The sequence below is a fragment of the Mixophyes fleayi genome, chromosome 2, assembly GCF_038048845.1.
Source record: "Mixophyes fleayi isolate aMixFle1 chromosome 2, aMixFle1.hap1, whole genome shotgun sequence".
Classification (NCBI taxonomy): domain Eukaryota; kingdom Metazoa; phylum Chordata; class Amphibia; order Anura; family Limnodynastidae; genus Mixophyes; species Mixophyes fleayi.
Genome location: NC_134403.1, coordinates 247,670,646 through 247,695,480, shown reverse-complemented (window position 1 = coordinate 247,695,480; position 24,835 = coordinate 247,670,646). Strand labels below are relative to the sequence as shown.

The 24,835-nt window shown below is 38.9% G+C and overlaps 1 protein-coding gene across 3 annotated transcripts in view; it reads right to left on the bottom strand.

Annotated features, from left to right (window-relative positions):
* The window catches only part of SCUBE3 (signal peptide, CUB domain and EGF like domain containing 3), a 171,680-nt gene that overhangs the window by 64,715 nt on the left and 82,130 nt on the right, over nucleotides 1–24,835 (bottom strand). For all 3 annotated transcript variants that reach the window (XM_075195760.1, XM_075195759.1, XM_075195761.1), the window contains exons 5-6: nucleotides 16,242–16,364; nucleotides 13,521–13,637 (exon numbers count right to left, since the gene is read on the bottom strand). In XM_075195760.1, the coding sequence (XP_075051861.1) occupies nucleotides 13,521–13,637; nucleotides 16,242–16,364 (240 nt within the window). The remainder of the gene's footprint in view (nucleotides 1–13,520; nucleotides 13,638–16,241; nucleotides 16,365–24,835) is intronic.

Sequence of the window (24,835 nt, the reverse complement as noted above, 5' to 3'; positions counted from 1 at the left end):
GTATTCTGTTGTTGCTATTTTGTGGGAGATTTGAAAAAAGCAAAACATTGGTTTCCTACAATGGCGCCTGTATAATTGGTGGTATTGCTGTAGTAAGGGGTGGCATGGTGGTGGCATTGTTATAGTGTGTTTGGGGCTTAGTATTGCTAATAAGTATGATAGGGTATAGCTGTAATGTGAGGATGATGTCAGTTGCTGGAATGTGGGGGTGATGCTGGTTGCTGTAATGTGTGTGTGTGTGGGGAAGGGGGGTGATGCCAGTTGCTGTAATGTGGGGGTGATGCTGGTTGCTGGAATGGGGGTGATGCTGGATACTGTAATGTTGGGGATGATGCTGATTGCTGTAATGTGGGGGTGATGCTGGTTGCTGTAATGTGGGGAAGGGGGGTAATGCTGCTTGCCGTGATGTGGGTGGGTATCGATGTAGTAGGAGTGTGTGTGGGGGGTTATTTATTACTGTAATTTGGGTACTAATAATGTATTGTCATGGTATTTATTGATGTAATATGGGTGCTAACAATGTAATGTTGAGGGTCATTAGGAGAAATAAATACCCCCCCCACACACTCATACTACATCATGTTGTACTGCACCAGCAACGCACACTGCGCCAGCATCAGTGTGCAACAATATAGTGCATGAAGCCCACAAGAGGTGGGCCTGTGTGCTTTAAATGCCAGGGCTGATTTTTAGTCCCAGTCCGGCCCTGATTCATGGTGTCATTCACAAGAGTTTTCTATTTCTGTAAATCAGGGGCATAGCTAGATTTACAGGGTAATATAATGTGGGTGACTGTTCACAAGAATATTGAATAGCTGTGAAGTGGTTAGGAAGAGTTGTTAGGTAGTGAGGGGGGACATCATAGTAGTAGCTTATCACACCCATTTTCTGGTAGGCCCCCTTTAGAAAAACGGATCTGTTCTACAAAATTGGGACTATTGGAAGGTAAGTGTTAATACACATTAGGATAGCTTCGACCACAAATAGCCTCTGTCAGTAACATAATTCATGCCCATAGTGTAAGATACTTTATGGGATTAAACCCTCTAGACTAATGAAGCAAGTGGTGTGGTATATCTGTCTCCCTGTTCTTTTGTTTTGTGCAGGTGCACTGAAAGGGAGTGGGTGGGAATTAAGTTCATTGGCCTCTCTTGGAGCTCTGTCCTCATCCACCAATTTATGGTTGTATCTGAGTCAGATTGTGGGTGGAGAAAAGTTACTACACGGACCATTAGCTTCCTATTGATTTGCATGGTTGCACAAGGTGCCAAGGTGGGGTCCACACGTTAACAACCCTTTAGGGATTAGGGTGCAAGAATAAGACTCTGGGATTGCTCTCGGTGGCCCTGGTTCTGTGAATTGCCTCTGCATTATATGTCTGTCTTCTTAGCTGTAGTGAGCTACCTCCAGGAGTATTTAAAGCTTGTTAGTACACTGAATGTTGCTGGAGCATTCTGTGACTTGTCCTTGTTTCTAGTCATATTTTGAATCTTTGAATTTGTGTTTGCTGCATTCAGTCCTGATAATAGCCTCTGGTCTTGTGCCTTTAATTTCTTGTCTACTTCTGTGGCTTTGTTCATCCAATCTTTGTCTATCTGTCAGCCCTGTTTGTCTTCTGTATCCTGTCAACAATGTCCCATTGTTTACCTTGTGGTAGCTTTGATCAGTTATTTTTGTTAACCCTCCCTTGTTTCTCTTTCCGTGTTTTTTCACAGCTTGCCATTAAGTAGATTTAAATTTTTTTGTGCTATTTAACTCCTAAGACATTTGTTACCCAAGACAGTTCTGAGGGTAAAGATGACTGCTATAGGCCCAAGAGCATGCCGACACCAGGAACTATGTCCTTCTCTAGTGGTTTGGGTGTCAGTTCCTTTCTTGTCCCTATTCTTGTGTTATTCCGGCCTCATTCTTGTCTGATATCTTTTGTTGTATCTGAATCCAGATCATGTTTGCATCAACTCCCTGGTTGGCTACACATTTCAGTTTTGACTGCGTGTTCTGAACTCCTGACCAAGCCTATCTGATTATTCTCTTGTTGTTACTCTTACCTTCATTTCTGTAATGGAACTCCTGGGAAGATTGGCTTACCTCCTGAATCCCCTCTATGCAACAAGAAAATGGACACATCTCTCCAGCACATAGAAAGAGGTGTGATACAAGAAAATGGCCACCGTTCTGCACTGATGATTGATGTCACAAAATAGCGATAACAAAAAGGTGTCTGTCTGTCAATCAGTCAGTCAGTCATAGTTGCCTACTCTCAGAATGTCTGGGAGACCCCTGAATTATTGTGAGATCTCATGGGAAGGTAAGCTAACCTCCCCACAATGCTGCTGTGCCTCCCGAATTGCCGGCTTGCACATGATAATGCAATGTTGCATTCGACCAAAACTAACACAGGCGCACTAGCCAAAATGTGCATATATCAGGGAGCAGCAAGAATAATGAGGATCCTCGTTCTATACTATACAGCCTCTGTCGGTATGCACCAATACACAAACCCCCTCTGGTGTCATGCTGCGCACAATACCCATACAATATGTCCACCAATGTAGCTAGACACACCTTTTTTGGCGAAGTGGGGCAGCCCCTCCCCTATTAATTGCACTCCCTGAAATGATTTTTTGCAAGTATTTTGGTTTCTATATCTGTTTGTTATGCTCATAAGTAGTATTATCCCTCTCTGTATAATGTCCAACTGTCATACTATTCCTGTCCATATTTGATATTTCCTGCCCTGGGAATCTGTTCTCCTTCACTTACTGATCACCTAAGCTCCAAAACTCACCTGTACCCCCTGGCAAGCATTAATGCAGCCTCAGACTGTAGTATAGACTGAAAAATGAAGCTGCATTTTATAATAATCCCACCCTATTGTGGCAGAGATCTCCTTTTATTGCACAAAAATATTTTCATAATAAAGCATAGAGACCTCCACCAATACTGCACAGATATTCCTTCCACCCATTACTGTATAGATCGGATCCCCATCACATTAGTCATTTCTACTTTGTTCACAGGACAATGCCGATTCTTCTGGAGAAGCATAGGAATGTAGGTTCCAGGCAGAAGGGGAGGAAACCACAACACGAGGGATCTGTCCACTGGGCTCCTCTACTGCAGTAGTAAAGCTAGGGAGAGGTCATAAAGGTTGCATCACATGTGACTCTATTAAAGGGCTACATGAGCCCCTCAGGCTGACTATTGTCTACCACTTTTATTTAGTAACGAAGAAAAAAGATGACCAATTGGGGCACTCTTTTAATGGGTGTAGACATATATACTGTTATTGTATTTATATGTATATGTAAGATGTAATAAAAACAAACTTTATTCGTATCTAATTAAAAACAATTGCCAAATAGCGAAATATTAAAAAATGATGATTGAGACACACATGAATATGAGTACAAATTCAGTTAAGATAGACACAATTTAATTGTCTAGCCGCGATGCTACTCTTATATCTTGAGATTTGTTTAATTAAATTCTTAAATAGATCCAACTTATTTTAATGGTTCAGAGCCCCTGACCAAATTCTTATGCTGTATAAAATAGTTATAATAATAATTTTATATAAGCCTCTTAGCACCATAAAGAGTCTATCCATCAGGGATTAGTAATAGCGGTCACGCGTCTCTGAGGGTATTAGTTGATACTTACCTGTACAAGCGGCAATCACTTTATATAGATATTGTATTTCTGGATAATCCTATATAGCATTAGGCAATCTTTAACCACGCTCCTTATGTTTTATTATAGTGGCACTATTTAAGGGAGTGGAGCCAAGATAGGTTCAGTCAATTTTCTTTCAGGTCCAATTGTACTCAGTTCCTTATTAGAGGACAATCAACTTTACAAACCCACAAGGAGATTATCATAAATCTGTGAAAATATTATTTCCTAGAACAGATTCTTGAGGGTTAATTGGAAGTCATACAATTCTGTGTTAGATTACATGCCTAGGAACCTATTGTACAGATGCAGAATTAGGGGCTATATACAGCATTAGAATTTGGTCAGGGGCTCTGAACCATTAAAATAAGGTGGATCTATTTAAGAATTTAATTAAACAAATCTCAAGATATAAGAGTAGCATCGCGGCTAGACAATTAAATTGTGTCTATCATAACTGAATTTGTACTCATATTCATGTGTGTCTCAATCATCATTTTTTAATATTTCGCTATTTGGCAATTGTTTTTAATTAGATACGAATAAAGTTTGTTTTTATTACATCTTACATATACATATAAATACAATAACAGTATATATGTCTACACCCATTAAAAGAGTGCCCCAATTGGTCATCTTTTTTCTTCGTTACTAAATAAAGGTTACTAAAACTCTATGACCGGGTGCACCCCTCCTTATTAGTTAACCACACCACATTAATGGTGGAAGAGATATTTATATAAGTGAAGGAGGTCTAATGGTATACCTGGTGCAGTCAATTCTTTTCTACAAGTGTGTATATTGTCTACCACTGTTTGAGACAACTGTTTTGCTCAACAAAAGAAGGATGGAGAGGTTGTAGTAGAGAAAAATGAAACTTTGTACATACTCATCTCATGCTCATGGACACCTCCAAGAAGAAATCACTCTGTAAATAGATTAGATTACTAAATTACAGTCCTATCTAAGCCAACAATCCAAAAGACAGGCATGGATACGTGTGATTATATTCTTGGTCTTCTACAAGTCTTTTCTAACTTCAAATAATCACTCCGCTGAGGCAGTGTCGACTGACCCCACACTGCAAGAAAGTGGAGCAGCATGGGGAGAGTGGAGAAGACTGGGAGAGCTGTGTGGCTAGACTCCATTGTGCAGAGAGAAGTTGCAAATCCAGAGTACCCCATCTCCAGAGTGTATTCAATGCCACAGTTCATAGTGTATCCAGTGCCAGGGATTATTACATAGGGTGAGTTCAGAGGCCAAAAGATATCAATAGACTGAAGACTGTTCAGGGTCCTAAATTTATCCACATAGTGTCAAGAAGTCACCAACCATAATCATAGCTTAGCTTATCCAGAAGACAGACTTCCTCAAAAAGAAGGGGTTGTCAGACCCTGGGGACCATGTGAATAATGGTATCCATAACTACTACCAATCAGTTGGCAGCCAATAGAGATTGCCTTACCTGTCTGAACTAGGAGTCTGCCTTTAAATATCACACCTCCAATACCCTTTTGGAATTTGTCCTAGTGGCTACCAGCAGAACACTAACCTGAAGCACCGCTTATGTGAAGAGATCCCTGGATCAAAGGAAAAAGGATCACTTACCCGCTCTGCAGTCCCACCATTTTCCGGTCCTGATCCTTGAGAAGATTCACTCTAGTCTAGGAATCAGAGACCACCGCGAAAAGCAAATCCGCATTCGCTAGGGGTATTTTGAATTTGTACATTGCAGTGAGGCAATCCAGGCCTGGCACATCACTCTACCCTCTCAATGGCTTATATTTAGCTTTCGTGAGTGGTACAGCCAGTAGATTGTGAACAGAAGTGAGAAAAGCTCCAGAGAGAACATTGCCTTGCGATCAAGAGTAGAAGATGCCGGAGAAGAAAAGAAGGCAGATTAGAAGATTTTTGGAAGAAGAGCTGGAGGCGATTCACTGAAACAGCAGCAGGAGGGGAGCTTTCACCGTTTTCCCCTGCTGCCAACCAAAGCTGCCATACAGGTGAGGTGTACCTCCCTCAAAGTCAGACGCTATGTCTTTGGACACCAGATAATTGGTCGCTAGGCCTGTAGGCACCACATAATCAGGTGCTATGCCCATGTCACCAGTTTAGTCGGTGCTAGGCCTGTGAACAACAGATAATAAGGCCTTATGCCTGTGAGCACCAGTTTAGCCAGATGCTAGACCAGTGAGCGCATTAATGTGGAATATATATATTAGAGCACTAGGCCTGTGGCATATAGTTCAAGCCTGTTGCCAATTAGAAGTTGTCTCCGATTCTCCATTTTGTGGTGTCCCTGTCCTACAGGCCTGTGCTCCTTCCTCATTCCCTATCCACTGGACCACAAGGCAGGTGCCCTGGATGCTCTATTGTCACCAAAAATCATTGTTCAAAGATTTTCCTGCCCTTTCCTGCCCTATGGTTGACTGTACATTATGTGCAGGTACTAGTCCATTCAGTATAGCATAGACTCACTCCAGTAAGGGAATCTATTTGCCCTTGTTTATGTGGGGTTATCCTGAATATTGATTCATAATGAGATGCTTATATATGGAATGTGTTTCCCCTCAGACCTAATAAAATGTTAATTTATAATACCAGTTGCTGGCCCGCTCTAGCAATAGTAGCCCAGTTTCATTACCCAGTTCATATTACATCAATTTTCAGGCCATCCTGCATCCATCCCCTTACACACTGTGTTAATAAATGTGCCAGATGGCTTTCCCCTAGTCGAGGAACACACAGTTCCCAGTGGCTACATCTACCTAATTGTTTTCTACCTGTTTTGTTCTGCAGAAATGATAAACATCTGCAGTAAACTAATGCAATATAAATAAAAGGGACAAAGTACACGCTCAAGTGGATGATCCATATATACTAGAATTTTGATTAAATAGATCACAAAAGGGTAATAACTCATGTAAAGTTAAAACTGCTTGTTAAAGGGGTTTTGAATTTTAAAGCTCAAGTTGTGTATTACTACATTTATTGAATAGGCTGAATCAGTGTGCTGTGAACTGCAGTGCTGGGCAATCTGGCTCCTGGCTTCAGGAAATTTTGTATAAAACATATTGGTGTTCATTGTACCCCTCCTGTAATAATGTTAACTAGCCCTAGTTTATTCAGCATGAGGTCGAATCCCTTGGGGAATCAGGCAGGCAAACAATTTGATTCCCCTAAAAATGTCCTATAGCTGTTCCCATCACTTGTGCCCAGTGGCTGTTGGGAAAATTAATAATAATTAGATTTAAGCATTTTTTGCTGGTTCACTACAGGTCCCAGCAAGCCCTGGCAGCCCTAAACTGCTCGGTTATGCTGGAACTTGCAGAACTACATGGACCAGCATAACCATGGCTGCCAGAGCATGTTGGCCCTTGTAGAAATGTAGAGCAAAAAAATAATGTCAAATAAAAAATACTTCCCCACACACCATCTTTTACAAATTTATTTCTCACTTAAATCTAGAGCGATCATCTTGTGTCATCTTGCTTGTAATCCTTTAGGAAAAAAACAAAAAAACATGTAAGCGAAGACTTGCAGAGCCGTGATATGAGCCGTGATATGACTTGCAGAGGCTGGACGGCCTGTCAGCTACTTATTAATACAGAGCAGCTTTGATTGGTCAGACATGGGGAAGCTGCTTTGCATTGGCTAGTAGTCCTTACACCCCACATGGGGCATAATCTCAATGAAGAACATTGTTACAATGTAATTCATTGATTAAATAGAATACAGACTAGGACTGGATGACATTATAGCAGGAAACCCCATTATGCGGGTTTCCTTGTTATAGTGTCACCAGCCCAGCCTATCATAGCTTAGTGCTGGTAGCAACTTTTACAGGTTGACCTCACGCAATTGTCACAGTTATGAATGCTCGTACTGTTGTGATACCCCCACTACACGAGGTAAAACTTCTGAATGGAGCAGAGGTGCTGGAGTCCATCTTTGGCTCTGCAACTACATTGCAGAATGCAGTGGAGCTGGGGAATGTCAATTAAACTGTGGGCAGAGGTTGGATGAGGAGACAGAATAAACAGATGTGAGAGAGTGCTCTGATCACAAGGGACACATAAATAGAGACAGATTTGAGGCAAAGAATAGTGATAAAGCACTAAGGAGAGTGGAGATTAAAGAGGACATTAATAAAAATAGAGATATAAGGGCTGAAAGTAACAGTGACCGGAGAGAAAACTGACAAAACAGGTGAGACAGGGGTAAATAAATAAGATGGCTTTACAAAGTAAAAATAGGAGTCATATTTGTTATTATTGTTTAGAATTTGCCTCAGAGAGAATCCAACTTTTCCCAAACCCCTGAGTTATAGTGAGAGCCTGTGGCACTACAAATAACACCCGACTGCCATTTTGTGGACAGAATGCGGTCATCCATGTTAGGGTCCAACTGTTGCTGTCTTACAAGACAGAAAACTATATATATATATTTGCACACAGTAGACAGATGATAATAATCAGAGATTATACTAAAACCGCCCTGAGATCACTAGTTAAGTCAGCCATTAACTGTCAAGAACTGTATAAAACTGCAGATACTCATCCCCAGAGCTATTAATAATTGCAGCTAGTCAGGAATTGTACACATCTTATGTTAAAAGTAGAGATGGGCGGGCTCGGTTCCCCAAGATCCGAACCCGCCCGAACTTTGCCTATCCGAGTACCAAGCCGAGTAGGCTCGGTACTCTCCCGCCCATTTGGATTCGAGGCAAAACGTCATCGTGACATGGTCGGATCTCAGAGCTCGGTTCTCGCGATATTTGAAATGCATAAATACCCGCCTCCACAGCAATCCATCGCCATTTGACAGAGGGAGAGAGCAGGGTTAGGTCACAGGCTGTATTAGAGCAGGGACAGAGCAATTATTGTATACCTTATTCTTACCTTGTATACCTTATTCTTTCAATTATTATTGAAATTCTGCTAGCAATTCTTTTAGCAATTGTTAGAGCAGGAAGATAGGAGGATGGAGGAGGCATCTTTTTGAACATTTTGCACTACAAGTGCTTTGGGGTGTCCCATATTTCCCAGTGTGAACTACAATTTTTCTGGCTGCAGAAAGTCTTATCTAGCAGCACTCTCTATTTAATATTTTGCACTACAAGTGCTTTGGGCTCATTAAAATGGATTGAAAGCAGTCCACATATGAGCAGGATCAGCAAGCAGGTGCTGGCACCAATCCTGATGGTAGTGTTTCCTGGGTTATGTTATTTTAAAAAATGCTATTTTTTACAAAAATAGCAAAACAAAACCAATCAAAACCAAAACAAAAACACGCAAGGGCGGTTTTGCCAAAACCAAAATCAAAACACGAAGGTAATCCAGATCCAAAACCAAAACACGGGGGTCAGTGACAATCTCTATTTGAAAGCAACATATGTCAACTGAAGCAGAGAAGAGGTTATGAATTTCTCATCAGTGAACAAAAGAACAGAGTATCCTTAGAGCAGGGGTCAGGGAACTTTTTTACCTTTTACCCCCAAATATATTTAGATATGCTGATGTTACCCCCTTGATTTGAAAGGAAGGAAATCATATATTATTATTGGAAATCAAAATTTTATTGAATCTATTCAAAATTTCTTTGAAAGCTTTAACTTTAAAACTTCAGGTTTTGGAGAAATGATGTTGCTTCATTTTTTTTACGAGAGCATCAATATTGGGGCATTTTGATGTCAGAGCAATTTGGATACAGTCTTCAGCGTCCAATCGATTTCTCTGCTTTGTTTTTATGTTCGTTAGAGTGGAAAATCCTTGTTCGCAAAGGTAGGTTGTTGCAAAAGGCAGCAACTTTTTGAATGCCTCCTCATGTGCAATTTTGAATGCCTTTGCAGCTGTTGACATCCAAAAATATGACAGATCTGCTTTGTTTTCAAATGCAATACATGCTTCATTATTGCATCGAAGCTATTTCACATTTAAAGGGGTCTACAATCCAACTGACAGCATGTGAATCAGCAGCATTACCCCCAGGAATTTCATTTTTACCCCATTTGGGGTAATTTACCCCTGTTCCCTGACCACTGCCTTAGAGGAATGTGTGACCTGGTGCACTGCTACACCTTAAGGACTAGTCACTACTGTAGCTGCATCATAAAAGACAGTGGGTAAACTTTACATGTGCTACAAGAGTAGATTTATCTGAAACATATCTATTCTAACCTCAGAGACCGTTACCTCCAAGTAATATATATTTATGGTGTTGTCAAATAATAGAAGCCTGCAGAATTTTCTGTGTTGTGTTTAAATTTCCATAGAACAGGACTGCAACGTTCGGATTCCACACTCGCAAGAATAGAATAAGTACTGTTTTTATATATTTCTATAATTATTTACTACTCAAACTGTTAGTATAGGTATTTATGATATTGAGGATTGCTATTTAATACGTTAAGTAATCTATTCATTTTGATGTTTTTAGCATCTCTGATCTGGTTATTACGTTGTTGGTTCCAGTAAGTGATAGAGCCATCCACACATATTTATATATATATATATTTATATATATATATATATATATATATATATATATATAGATGTATAGATATATATATGTGAACTTATGACTAGTTAAATAGATAATTAAATAAATATAACATTCTTAAGCCCAATTGCATTTCGGTTTTCAATTAAGCAAGAGAGAGGCAGACCGGAACAAGAGCTCACCTCGTGAAGGTACCACCATTAACTAGAACCCGTGAGCCGACTCGTCATATTCAAGGTATCAAGGTATCACACTGGGACCACTTTGGATGGTATATTTTATATCTATTTACTCCTTCTTGTTTAATATAAAATATCATTCTGTGTACAAATAGATATAGATATATATCCCTGACCAAGGGATTTTTTTAGGTGTGGGACCTGTGTGGCCTGCAAAAATATTCATAGTAATAACAGTAAAATAATGGAGTTTGAGGTTCAGAACCAAAAGTTTAAGATTAACCAGTTTATCACGTTATATGATTTATTTGCTGAAATGCCATTGTGGCATGTTTTATGTTAGGGAAGACTTCTCGTCCTCTTAAAAAATGGATATACGAACATCTTTGCAACATAAAAATGGGATACGAACTTCACTCTGTCTCACAACACTTTACACTTCATCATAACTGTTCAGTTTCTGGTATCAAGAATTTTTTGGGCATAGATATTATGCAAAGGAATTGGAAAAATAGGGATCTAGATAGTCTTCTATCTAAAAAGGAGATGTTCTGGATCTATAAATTAAATTGTGTATTTCCTGAAGGTCTTAATAAGGATTTTGATTTGAAATGTTTTTTAGAATGATATGTTTATATAATTTTATTATTGATTAAATATTGACATTTTTTTTTTCTGAGCAACAACATATGTTGAAAAGAAGGAAAAATTGGACTTACCACACCCATCGCTTTGTACGGAATTCATTACATTTATTATATTTATTCAGAAGTAAATGATTTGTGTATGGATATATTTGAGCTTGAAATATGGATTTAATGATATATGATAACGTAGATGGATTCATTGTATCCTACTCTATTGACGAGTGTCCACGCATGCGTGATTTCGGGTGATCCAGGATGTGGCTCATCTGACATCGAGACTTGATGTGGACACATGCGCATTCCCCTTTTGATTTCCGGAATGAAGCATGGTTTTTTTATGTGTGGATTTGAAACGCACGCCTAACACAATGTTTTGTTTTTATTAATTTGAACTCACTCTTTGGTTGAATCTCTATATTTCGAGTGCGAATTGTAACCCTTGTTTGGAGTTGTTCTATGAATTTTATATATCTGCATGTACTCCGAATATATTGGATTGTTAGACATTTCATGTTCATTATAATAGTTGTTATATATATTACTTGTTTTAATATGTAATTTTTTTGTGAATTTATCAATTTGGAAATATGTGTAAAGATTGATTTGTTGGATCACATGATGGGGAAATAGGAAATAGAGATATATGTAGAACCTTGCGGGGTATGGTCCAATTATCTTGACAAAGACTCATTGATAGTCGAAACGCGTCGGAGAATGGACCTTTGGAGTGCAAATTGCTCATTTTGGACATTAACATCGTTTACAGAGGACTTGCTTGCAGATTATCCAGATAGAATCTACAAGCGCTTTCTGCTCTGTAGTCTGGTACGAGCAACTGCATTTCCACTTTGATGTTTTACCATTTTAGATAATTATATGTGTGTTTTAATTCATTAAAATATAAATATAAAAACATATTACGCTAGATTCATCATATTTTCTATTTGCATGATATCCCTGGATATTATTGGAGTCGGCTTTCTCATATTCCGGGGAACAAGATTATTGGAATTTTGCTACAAGTACCCGCTATGTGAACATAGAAAAAATTTGTCCTGTAAGTTTATTTCTTTCTGGGAAAGAATTTGATGTATAAGTAGAGACCAAACTACGCTTTATATCATCCTCCTGTACACAGAGGTTGATCATACGGAATCCTTTACAATCCTTTATCAGCACCATATAATATAAACAATAAGGGCCTGAATCATTATGGAGAGTAATAAAAGGAGTAACTTTTCACCTTGGCAAAACCATGTTGCATTGGAGGGGGAGGTAAATTTAAAAAGTGGGGACAAATTTATAGTTGGCATGTTCTAGATCAACTTTACATTTCAATGTAAAAAATAAAGCTATCAATTATTGGTGTGCTATATGAAAAAACAGCCAGTATTTAACTTATGTGCAAAATAAAGAACCTTGCATTGTAACATGGTTTGTCCCGGGAAGCATTTACTCCTTTTTTTGCCTTACTTTGCTTAATGACTCAGGCCCTAAGTGTTTTAGAGATGTATGAAGAGACTAATCACGTATCGTTTAATTAGAAGTAGAGTTTTATGCTATAAAATATTGTGAGGATTTATGGTTTAAGTGGTGGTGATCATCCACTATTCTGATTCTGTTTCTTGGGGAATCAATGGTGCCGAATTGAATCTCATATTTAATTTTATTTGATAAAATATCATTCATCAACCACAATCATGTCTCCAGTATACTGCCACATGAAGATACGATTAAAGCTTGTCTTCAGATGCTTTGAACACATCTTCATGCGGGCACACTATGTAATTTATTTGCTATTTAATCAGTAAATCGACATTCTTGGTGACAGTTGTACTTAAAATATTTTTGACAATTGCTCGGAAAAGGCTATCCTATGTTAGACACAGGCTCTATAAGCTTTTAGACTCAGAACAGCAGCGGTATTAGGGATATCATGATTTTTCACTTGCATACCTCCCAACATTTTCAAAAGCAAAATCGAGACACAATCAAGCCCCTCCCACGATCCATGCTAGCCATACTCATATCTGCTCAAATCCACCTCAGATCCAAAAAACTACATCCAGATCTCACCAAAAACAGCTAATATTATTACAAGGTCACATCCTTTCTAGGTCAGTCCCGACTAAATAATGACCTTTGAGAGGTATATACTTGTGGCCTGGATGCTGAAAATGTTCCTGCATTAGTACAGAAATATCACATACTTATATGCTATTGTAAAGGAAACGCACAGTTTTTTGTAGTAAAGCACATAGCATTTCACAAAGCATTGAATGCTTTTGTAGATTGTAATTATTCATGTTCTCACAGGTTTTTACACATATACCAATGAGCCTTGGGCTTTTACAAGTTACATAGTTACATAATAAGTCAAATTAAAATAAGACATGTCCTTCAAGTTCAACCTTCAATTGCTACGAGGAGGTCTAGAAAATTTGCAAAGTGAAAATTCAGTGAAATCATTTGTCCTACCATAGCGAATTACTTGTATGTTTGTAACCATTGGACCTACCTATGCAAGTCTTGCCATCAGAGTGTAGTGCAAACTTGACATGACATCCACATCGGGGACCATGATCGGTGTCATCACATGTGTGCTGACAGCCACCATTACCATAGTTACAGGTCACTATAAGGAAGATGAAAAAAACCAACTGTGTAAATGCATAATTTAGATGCTTGGTATACAAATGTTGTAGTATATTAACAGCAACTATAGTGAAATATATAGGATTTCTATATTTCTAATTGTACCCTTTTTATTATTATCAGCTCCTCCTGGGAGGTGGTACAAAATGCAGAAACCTCCTGCACCATATGTTCAATTCCTTACTGAGTGTACTAATGAAAAACATTGTGTATAGGAAAAATATAAACATATTATGCAACATATCATAGTAAACACACTGGTACTGCTCTGGTTCCCTAGGAAAATGAAGCCTAAATGTACTCAGCATTTTTAAAGCACTACAAAAATGCTGAAGTAGTTAATTAACATATGATTTTGAATTTAATACTGTATAGATAATCCATGACAATGTATCTGCAAGTAGTTGGTATTTTGCTGCATATACTAAGATGATAATACTTACAGAAATGTTTTACTGTGAGTTTCTAGTGATATCTGAACATCTAAAGCAGATAAAAAAAATCTGCTATACCATACATTATTGGACAAATTTTCTCAGAAATATGGCAGTGTGTAATGAGCAGCTTCAGAATGATTTCCAGACACAGCTGTTGCTAGCCTTTAGAATTATTTAATTGCAGATAAAATATAGAGTAATTGCCTATGTTTAATCAATTGTTATTTGTTGTCTTAGCACAAGGAGCAAAATACTGCACAGCGAAATTAGCAAGTACCTCAGTTTACAAAGGAGAACTAGCAACAAAAATGTAATCAAAGAACAGGAAACCATTGCACTCACCGCCAGGCATGGCACTTGAAAATCAGTAACAATGGTATATGTGTTAATGACACTTTGCTTAAGCATTTTAGAAGAAAGCTAAGGAAATAGATATGCATGTAGAATTGGCAAAAATGCGGTAATATTATGGTGTTTTCTTTAAAAAAAAAAAAGAATGTGGAAAGCTATCACACAGTGTTGTTGATCACAGCATAGAAAAAAGGAGGGTATGCTGTCCAGCTGCTGAAAATGCAGTGTGTAGTAAACTTACTATATCAGTAAAGTGCTCTTGTAAACACTAAGCAGTCACAAGTCTAGCACTGCAAGCTCTGTCCCATCACAACCTGGTGGGCTGTGGGATTATACTTACACATCTTCTTGTGTGGTGGTGGGTTGGAACTATTTAATTGCCCCCAACCTATGCTGAGGACAATAGCCAATATATATATATTTACTTATTTTATTATGATTAGAACACAGAACACTTTATATGAGTTTATGACTTTAGTCGTATCCATACATTTTGTCTTGCACAAGAAACATCACCAGCTTGTCAATCATACTTAACTATCCTCTAAACCTCAGCTGGCAATGTAAATGTGACTGTATATTATTGTATAAAGGCGGTGTTATTGTATGTTGTTTTACTTTTTCTTAAATTTTTCCAGATGGGGCCCTTAGATTCTACACGGTTCCCCTATGTGCCACTCTAAAAAAACTATTGTCACCTGGGTTTTTATGGGCACCCATTCATACAGAGGCACGTTGAGAATTTGAATCGACCGCTGAAAGTGCGCCTCCGCTACAGTCAGCCATGTTGTGCTGGAAGTGCTGGTCAACTGTAGAACCAATCCTGAGTTAACCAAAAGCTGGAACAAGTTAAATAAAATAACTTATACAACCTGGCAAATGGGTAACGTTTGTTCTTCAACAAACTCAGCTACACCTCCTACAACTACTCTCCGCAGAGTTGCACTCCATGGAGAGCTTGCTGCAACCCAAGGGGGCCACCCTTTGATAAGTAAGTTCCCAATGCACTGGGAAGTCTTATCTGGAACTAGCTCCACTAAGGCCAAACCAAGGTGGGAACCAGTTTGAATTTAAAAGGGTGAACTCAGCTATCCTCTGGGTGTTCTATTTTGGACAGACTGACTAGGCATTATGGCTTATGCTGAACTAGAACAGGATAGTGCTGGTGTGAGTCTCTTCAAGTCTCTGCAGACCTCTTTACCTTGAAATACCTGCTAAAAGCTGGAGGACATCGGACCTGGTCCCTGCCCAGCTGGAAGAGCAGTGAACTGTGTGAATCGGTGACTGAGATGGTGCTCCATATAATTCACTCCAGGGAACTTGTGACTATAGCTACTTTAGGGTAAAGTTGGCTAGTATGCTTCCTTGTTGTGTTAACCCTCTGGCTCTTTGTTATTTGCATGTATTCTTGTGTGATCTGTAAATAGATATTTTTGAATATAAAATAAAATGTACTTGTCTGCCTAAGTGATTACCGGTTGTCCTCAGTTAGTAAATATGGTTGCTTGTGGGCGAACCAGCTAGATTGAGTGGCAAAAGAGATAAACATAAAGCCATTATCCTGACAGTTAAGATGAGGGGCAATATAGTAGAATCCAGCACTAAGCTAAAATGGGTACCTCTGAGCAGTGTGAACTACATCATCACCTGGAGTGGTAGACAATGAATGATGCTACATAATAGTGTATTAACCATTTAACACCTCATTCCAAGGAGGTGTGCCTGGAGGAGTATCTTCCCAACAATCAGCAGTAGATTACTATAATAATAATAATAATAATAATAATAACACTTACATTTACAATCTCTCTGATTTCTTGTTAGCTCAAATCCTGGTCGACATTCACAGGACACACCTTTAGGTGTTTCACGACAAATATGGGCACAACCATGGTTCCTGTCCATGCAGTTCATACCTTCTGGAAAACAGAGGGAGATTTCAGATCTATGAAAAGGGAACCTCTAGAAACATATAACCCTTAATTATTGTATTTAAATATTTACACATATTTGCATCTAATAAATTAAGTCACCCTCCGACCAATAGATCATGCAGAGTAAGCATAAGTCACATATTCTACTTTTACTTTAGCGTATTTAGTTAATAATATTGCAAATAACATTTACAGCGGGTGAAAGAAGTATTGAACACATCAACATTTTTCTCAGTAAATATATATTTAATGTGGCTATTTTAATGGAATTTGCACAAAATGTCAGCAAAAACCCTTGCAATCCACCCATGCAAATAAATCAAACCATAGATGTCCATAATTAGAGTTTTTTTGACTGCTTAATATGCATTTAGTTAAATGTTGAGTATATACAATTGAATTGTTTATATAAATTGAATTTTTAATACTGCTGTTAATTTTTGTTATTGGTAGTCTTTTAATTTAAGAGAACATTACCACGTATTATACTTTTTATTATAGGCAAATGTATCGATGTGAGATGTAGCAATATTTGTGTAGACTTCTTTTCAGTCTAATTTCTTTAGACAAAATTCCTGACCATGACAATGGCAATGATTTTTTAATTGTCTTCATACATAGGTTATTCTTAGTGATCATTCAAAATTAAAAGGCACTTGGTAATGTTCTTATCTCTCCCAATTGTCCACTTTGGGAGAGCATTAACCTATATATGTAAGGAGAACCTTTTTCCAAGGTTGTTACAGGTTTAATTACTCAAGGTCTGATTACCAGTCTAGTCTGCATTAAATATCTATCCACATATACTCTAACTTATTTAGGAAAGATCTCAATATGCAATATGTTACATTTGCAAATTGCTCTTTTCAGACCTGTTAAGCATGTTTACAATTCAGAGTCATTTATTATAACAGATCACAAAAGCTATTATTTTTGCATGGTAAAAATGTACATTTCATTAATGTAATGTATATGATCCATGCTATCACTATGATATTTTTTACATTTCATTCATTAGAACAGGTATCAAGGCAGCTCTACTTTCACAATGATATTATTGTCTACATTTTATTGGTATAATCTATCTAACTTTACTGTGGTGTTCACTATTGCGGCTAGTAATTCCTTTATAGCATGGACTACACTTCTACCATTTCTGGACTTATTATATTTCACCCGAGTATTAGGACATTTAAGGGCTTAGTTTCAACATTAGCAGAGAAAAAAATGCAGACGCGTGCTTCATCACAGGCTTGCATATGATGTGGTTTGAGTTTCACAGAAACTTCTGATCTCCTGGGATATTCATGCACAACAGTTTCTATAGTATGCACAGCATGATGCGCAAAACAAAAAACAACCAGTGCGTGGCAGCTCTATGCATAAAAATTCCTTGTTAAGCAAAGACGCCAGAGGAGAAGGAGCAGACTGGTTCAAGCTGACAGCAAAGAGACAGTATTCTAATAACCATCGCGTTGCAACAGTGGTATGCAGAAGAGTATCTCTGAAAACACAGCATGTTGAACCTTGAAGTAGATGGGTTACAGCAGCAGAAGACCACACTGGGTTTCACTCTTCTCAGCTAAAAACAGGAAGCTGAGACTACAGTGGTGTTACGTTCCAGGTGCACTCGGTCTAGATTTGTAGGAACCTAGCACGGCGCGGAGTCTAACAGCGCCCTGGTTTTCGCCAAGAACCATTGCAAGGTGGGATGGATTTAGCTGCTAGGAAACTGCAGGTCGCGGCCCTTGGTTTGGCCCCTAGACACGAGTGAGATAGGTGAAACTGACAATACAAGGAGTGGAAGTAGATACCTTTGAGAGGACTGTGGTATTCACTGGTGAACAGGTAAGGATAAGCGGGACGGAGCAGGCGGAGTGCTGAATGCGGACCGGTGGTACACAAGGTAGATGACAGGTGAGTGTTCTTGTATTCAAGCTGGTTAGTACACAGTTCTGAAAGCCTTGGAGCGATAAAGTTAACAGGAGGAAGGTCTGATATACTAGCCGAGTCGATACATGGTTTAGATGTCTGCGGTGCACTGGAGTGAGCAGTAGAGTAGTTGGTTAAACAAGCCAAATTGATACATGGTTCAGATGTCCGCGGTGCACTGGAGTGAGCAGTAGAGTAGTTGATTAGACAAGCCAAGTCAGTACACGATTCTGATGCGGAGACCTCATGGAGGAGTAAAGCAGGAACCGAAGAAGAGGCGCCAAAGCAGACAGCCACAGAGAGCTCCAGGAACACAAGGGTTGAGTCAGGAGGATAACCTGTTGATCTGACACAGGTATGATTTCAGATCCTCCCTTTATTTCGGATTCCTCGCCACGGAGTCACATGATATTCCAACAGTGAATCACATGAGCTCCTAATCGCTACCCAGGCTAGCGACTGACAGATGCTAGAGAAATGCAGGTGAGCGCTCTTCAAGTGGGCACAAGGTCATCAAAACTGGAAATAAGAAGATTGGAAAAAATGTTTTTTGGTCTAACAAATCTTGATTACTGCTGCAACATACAGATGTTAGGGTCAAAAGTTGGTGTCAACAACATGAATCTCTAGATCCATAATGGTGAATGGTGGTGGTGGCGTTATGGTTTCTTGGTACTGATTAGACCCCTTACTACTAGTTGTGCATTGTTTATGAATAGCAATACTTCGATACTGCCATGTACATGCCTGGCCAATAATAACCTCAATAAGATTCTTTCTCGGGTCTTATCTTCTCCCAAATGTCCCCCACAAATATGTGTATGTGCTGCCTTTAAGACTATCTATGACATCCCTCAACAGCGACACAGATGGATTGTCCTTTCACCATTCCGGCTGCCCACGCCTCCTACGATTACAGGAATGAGTTGCCGCGGACTTCTGTACAGCATTCAAAAACAGTATCTCCAGAATTTCAGAGAACTTATCTCTTGTATCCTCAACCATGTCCGTCAAGATCAGATTTTTAACATTTGAGTCAATTGACAATTTATCCATCTGGATTTGCTGCTATAGGACTTATTTAAACAATGGAAAGTCTCTGCTATGCCCTTTGGTGCTATGGCGGTTACTACAATAATTGTTTGGTATTTCACGATGTCCAGCAAGAGTGTATTCTCCTATTCTTTGGTGGTACCATGGATAAACAGTACTTTGCCTCTGGGCAACCTGGTGGTTATAGATTCTGGCATAACAGAGCTAGAGACTAAAGTGAGTTCACTCCCGCAATCCACCAAAACTAAAACAATTTTTTTATTTCCAAGGATAGTCACTTGAAACAGAAAGGGACTACCCATTGTAGCTTATACTAATGTGTATATAAACAGCTTTGATCAACACAAATTTGGACCATTTATTTGATCCCAGGTTACTGGCTACACTACCTTGTGTACAACATCCAGCAATATTAATATAATAATACTGTCACGGGCACTAGGAGTTTCTACCCAGGATTCACCAGGTGTGATTATGCTTACCAGAGGGGTGGAGTTTATCACAGCGATCCTCTGGGCAGTATGGTGAATGGTTGGAACAGTACAACAACTTAGGATAAGGAATGTCAATGGAGAGTCAGCGACTTGCAGCTATGCAGCAGGAGAGTCAGCGACTTGCAGCTATGCAGCAGGAGAGTCAGCGACTTGCAACTATAATGCGGAGGTAGGTATAACAACTGATGTGCAGTGAAGACTCGTGCTAGTGCAGGTGGGTAGCTGGGAGAGTCAGTGGTCTGCGGATAGCAAGTTGTACTCGAAAGAATTGAATTTCCAACGCACTAGGAGATCAAACACTCAGTCTATCTTCACACATATAATATGATTGTCTGGTGACTGAGTTGGTGCACCCTACACATGTATTATTAGTTCATAAATTAACAAGCACAAAGAGGAAAATCATGTAACGTAGGGGCACTCAATGATAATTGAATATTTTAAATCTTACATTTTATTAATTTTATTTAAAATAGTATTGAGTCCCAATATAGTACCTGTGACACCAGTTGCGAAATAAAAACCAAAAAATTGGGGATAAACAAAAATGTAAATATTAAAATGGCAGAAAACACCGCCAAGCCTCGTAGTGTGATGAGACAGCTAAAGAATCTCCAATATATAGTCTATAATAAATGACAAGATATTTAGTAGCTGTCTGTACATCTATAAAGTGTGGGACCGTTTGATTTTTTTAGGTCCCAAACGGGAGATGTCTGGTATACATAATGGGTTATCACTAACGGAGTTGTGGTAATATAATCAAAGTTATACCCTTATTATTATTATGGAATGAATATTATAAGGATATATATCAGATTAATTCTGCCCTTCATATTTCACAATAAAACCTCCGTTTAATAGGACATAGTCTGTGGCAGTAACGGTTTTATCGCTATGTACCAGGCTCAGAGGTGCTATATGAATATATATATTCTCATAAATATTGCCAACACCAAATGTATAAGCCACGAAATACCACACTATAGGATGTTATGTTTAACATCTGAAATCATATAGTTCGTTATGACCTATATTGAAGCGTCAGTCAGGCTAGATCCTGCCCTAACTGATTGCTGTAGGCATGGTTAACGTTGAGACTGATCTATATGTCCCTCTTTTATTAATATTAAGGCTCTCATCTAAACATTCATATACACGTTGGCTATCTGATTGACATAATTGCCCCTACAATACGCCAGAAACTAGTCCCCTCCCGAATAAAGCATTATAATGATTATTAATTTACATAACACTGCGAGGCGAACGCCGACGCGCGTTTCGCTCACTCGCTTTAACCAGGCAAACAGTGGTCGTCAGCAAACTGCAAACGTCAGTGGTCTGCGGATAGCAAGTTGTACCACTGCGGTGATGGGAAGACTTGTCCAGGTGCAGGTAGGTAGCGGGAGCGTCAGTGGTCTGTGGATAGCAAATTGTACCACTGTGGTGATGGGAAGACTTGTCCAGGTGCAGGTGGGTGGTGGAATAGCGGGTAGTCTGTAGCGGCAAGTATACCACTGATGAGCAAGGGAGACTTGTCCAAATGCAGGCAAGCAGCTGAATAGCAAATAGTCTGTAGCGGGTACGTTACCACTGATGAGCAGAGCAGGCTTGTCCAGGTGCAGGTATGCAGCGGAATGGCAAGCAGTCTATAGTGGGTACGTTTACCACAGAAGAGCAGATAAGGCTTGTCCAGGTGTAGGCATGCAACGGAGTAGAGGTAGTCTGTAGCAGGCAAGTTTACCACGGATGAGCAGAGAGGACTTGTCCACAGCAAAACCGATCACACGAGCAGAACACAGGAAACACCTAGGAGTCTCAAGGGAATGAGAACCAAGAACAGGCAACGATACTAAGGACACAGGTGCCTTAAATAGTGAGTGGTGATTGATTCACCAATAGGATTAAAAGCAAGGTTTTAAGTTCAAGAGTCCTGCACATGCGCAATCCAGTCAAGATGGCGGACGGCCGCGGCTTAGGACAGGCGCCGGCAGGAATGAGAGAGAGCCACGTACCAGACCATTGGCACTAACCGTCCGGTGAGTGACAAATACAAATCAACTGGAAATTATTGGCCTTAGATTTTTTTTCTCACAAATTTACTATAATAAAGCCTCTCATGAGCTATAAGACAGAATGAAACCTACAGGATCTGTTTGTTAAAACTGCACATGACAGAGTCATACATGGTGTTTTAATTGCATTTCATGTACAACTTGCAAAACATCTCTTGACAGGCAATTTTCTTTTTGCATCTACAAATCTCAAATATCATAAAATGAGATACAGATTGACTTGTTATAGGAACATATGTTATTTGATTCATCAAATGCCCTTGCAGTCAGGTGCATATTGGATAACCTGAATGTAAACGGAGGTAAAAATTTACCACAGAAGTGCTACTAGAAAATCATTATAGGTAGTTAAAAATGATAAACCTGCACCTCAACAACTGCTGAAAAATCATGGCTTTGCCATTCTGCTATACATGGCTAGTGATACAGTGCCCCATTACCTAGAGGAGGTGAAGGGCAAGGAATTGTTACAGTTGGAGGCCAAATGGATACCATATTTACAAATCAATGCACTGAACTGCTTAAATTATTCTTTTGTTAATTATTTATATTACAATAATATTCTTTAGTGCTTTACAATTGGAAACAGAAGCAGTAATAAACAATACTGGGGAATATAAACAAATAGAGAGATAAGAAGACCATTATTAATAGTTAAGTAGAATCCATTAAGTGCTAGCAAAATATTGAAGTAAATGGTAAGTTGGTATGGAAAATACAAATAATTGCTATCACTTACAGAATTTCATCTCACCTTTTACTTTATTTTAATATACCGCTAGAAGTTAATTCCCTGTGAGGTCAATGAGAGAAGGCTGTATGTATGCTTATTGGGTTTACAACACTTTTATCACACTGTGTTCATAAATATTTTTATTTAGGCATTCTTAAAAAAATAATATCTTTTTACCAAAACATCACAGAAACACAATGATAAGTCTAATAAGGAGAACATGATTTTATGCACAAATGCAAAAAAACATGACTATGAAATATAAATGACATAATCATTATTTATTTGTATTGTATCCCAGATTCTGTGGCGCCAACATATTTAATATAAATGACATACAAGTAAACAGTAATAAAAATAATAAGAACATTACAATAGAGCAGAATAACAACTCATGGATGCAACTAACAGAGCAAGTCAAAGGCATACAAACATGAGACATGTCTTAAGCAGATTGAATCGCATTTATATTTAACCTATATGGGGTAGTTTGTTGCACTGAACATAAATATATACAACAACTATCTCAATTATGGATTATGAAAGGTTGTACTTTGATGTATATGATGTCCTATATGATCATAAGTCCAGAGATTTACTCATACTATTTGATGCCCATCATCTGGATTTCCATCCGATATGCTGATCTCCTCTTGTAGTTGGGTGAACACCAATCTTTAAAGAATCTCTGTCTGGATCCTAAACTTTATCTTGTCCTTTGGACAAAGGCCTCTCTTTCAAAGACAACTTTGCGACAGAAGAGGATCAGTCCAGTAGCCAACAAGTGAAAGTGGCATGGGGGGGGGGGGGCATCACTATTCTCTATGGGTTGGCCAGGAGGGAGTTCATGACTGGGGGAGGGAATGAATAGGCTGTGTGGCCTTAATTATTATTCTCTATGGGGGGGGGGGGCAGGGCAGTGGCAGAGATCATGACTCGGGGGTGGGGGTGGGGATAGCTACAAGGGCATCATTTTCATTCTCTATGAGAATGCCATGGGGGGGGGAATCATGACTCGGGGGGGGGGGATAAGCTGCAGGGGCATAGTTATCATTCTCTATGAGGGGGCCAGGGGGAGATCATAACTCGGGGGGGGGGGGAATAAGCTGCAGGAGGCATCAAGATTATTAATTGGCTAAGAACTGGGGGTTAATTAACTGACTGTCAGGGATTGTTAGATGTTAGCATATGATTATAAATAATTTTCATATATTTTATTGTCTATATATGCCTGTATTAGAGGGTTAGAGGGTTGTTTTATTTGGTCATAATGGAGTGTTGTGATTGAATCATTCAGGGTTTGTTAACATTTTGCATTTTTGCACATGTTCAGTACAGGACTCCAAGTTTTCAGAAGCCAACTGACAACAACGCTTTAAGAAGAAGCAAGATAGAGCATTGGGTAGTCTACGCTGCAAGATCAGTTAAGAGAAAACAGCGCAATCTGTCTAACTTTGAATATGGAATTTTACTTTACTGACATTTTAATATTTGACTATGTTTAATTTATAATTATTTATAATTTTCTACTGTTGCCATTATTTGATGTTTCTATATTACTGCAGGCAGTAAAGAAAATTTAAATAAAAATACAATTTGTACCAGCAATCAATATTTGAATCTGTAGTAAATGTAGACACATAATTACAGATTTACAGTTAAATATGTGCGTAAATATTTATTGTGGAGGGGGGCGGCAACCGGTGTGTTAGCCTAGGGCACCTAGAACCCTTAATCAGGCCCTGCTTGCAGACATATCCATTCTAATTATGATGTTCATTACATTGATGCTAGGTTGATTTACTTAACCTTTGATGCTTGGACATGACTATTTGCATTCATATATACACTATATGTACAAAAGTATTTGGACGCTTGACCATTACACCAACAGGGGCTGTAATGACATTGTATTCAAATACATAAACTTTAATATGGAGTTGGTTCCCCTTTTGCAGCGATAACATCTTCCACTCTTCTTGGAAGAGATGTTGGGGTGTTTCTGTGGGAATTTGTGCCCATGCATTTATGAGGTCAGGCACTGATGTTTGAGGAGAAGACCTGGCTCGCAATCTCTGTTACAGTTCATCCCAAATCTGTTTGATCGGGTTGAGGTCAGAGCTCTGTGTGGGGCAGTCAAGTTCTTTCACACCGATCTCATAAAACCAA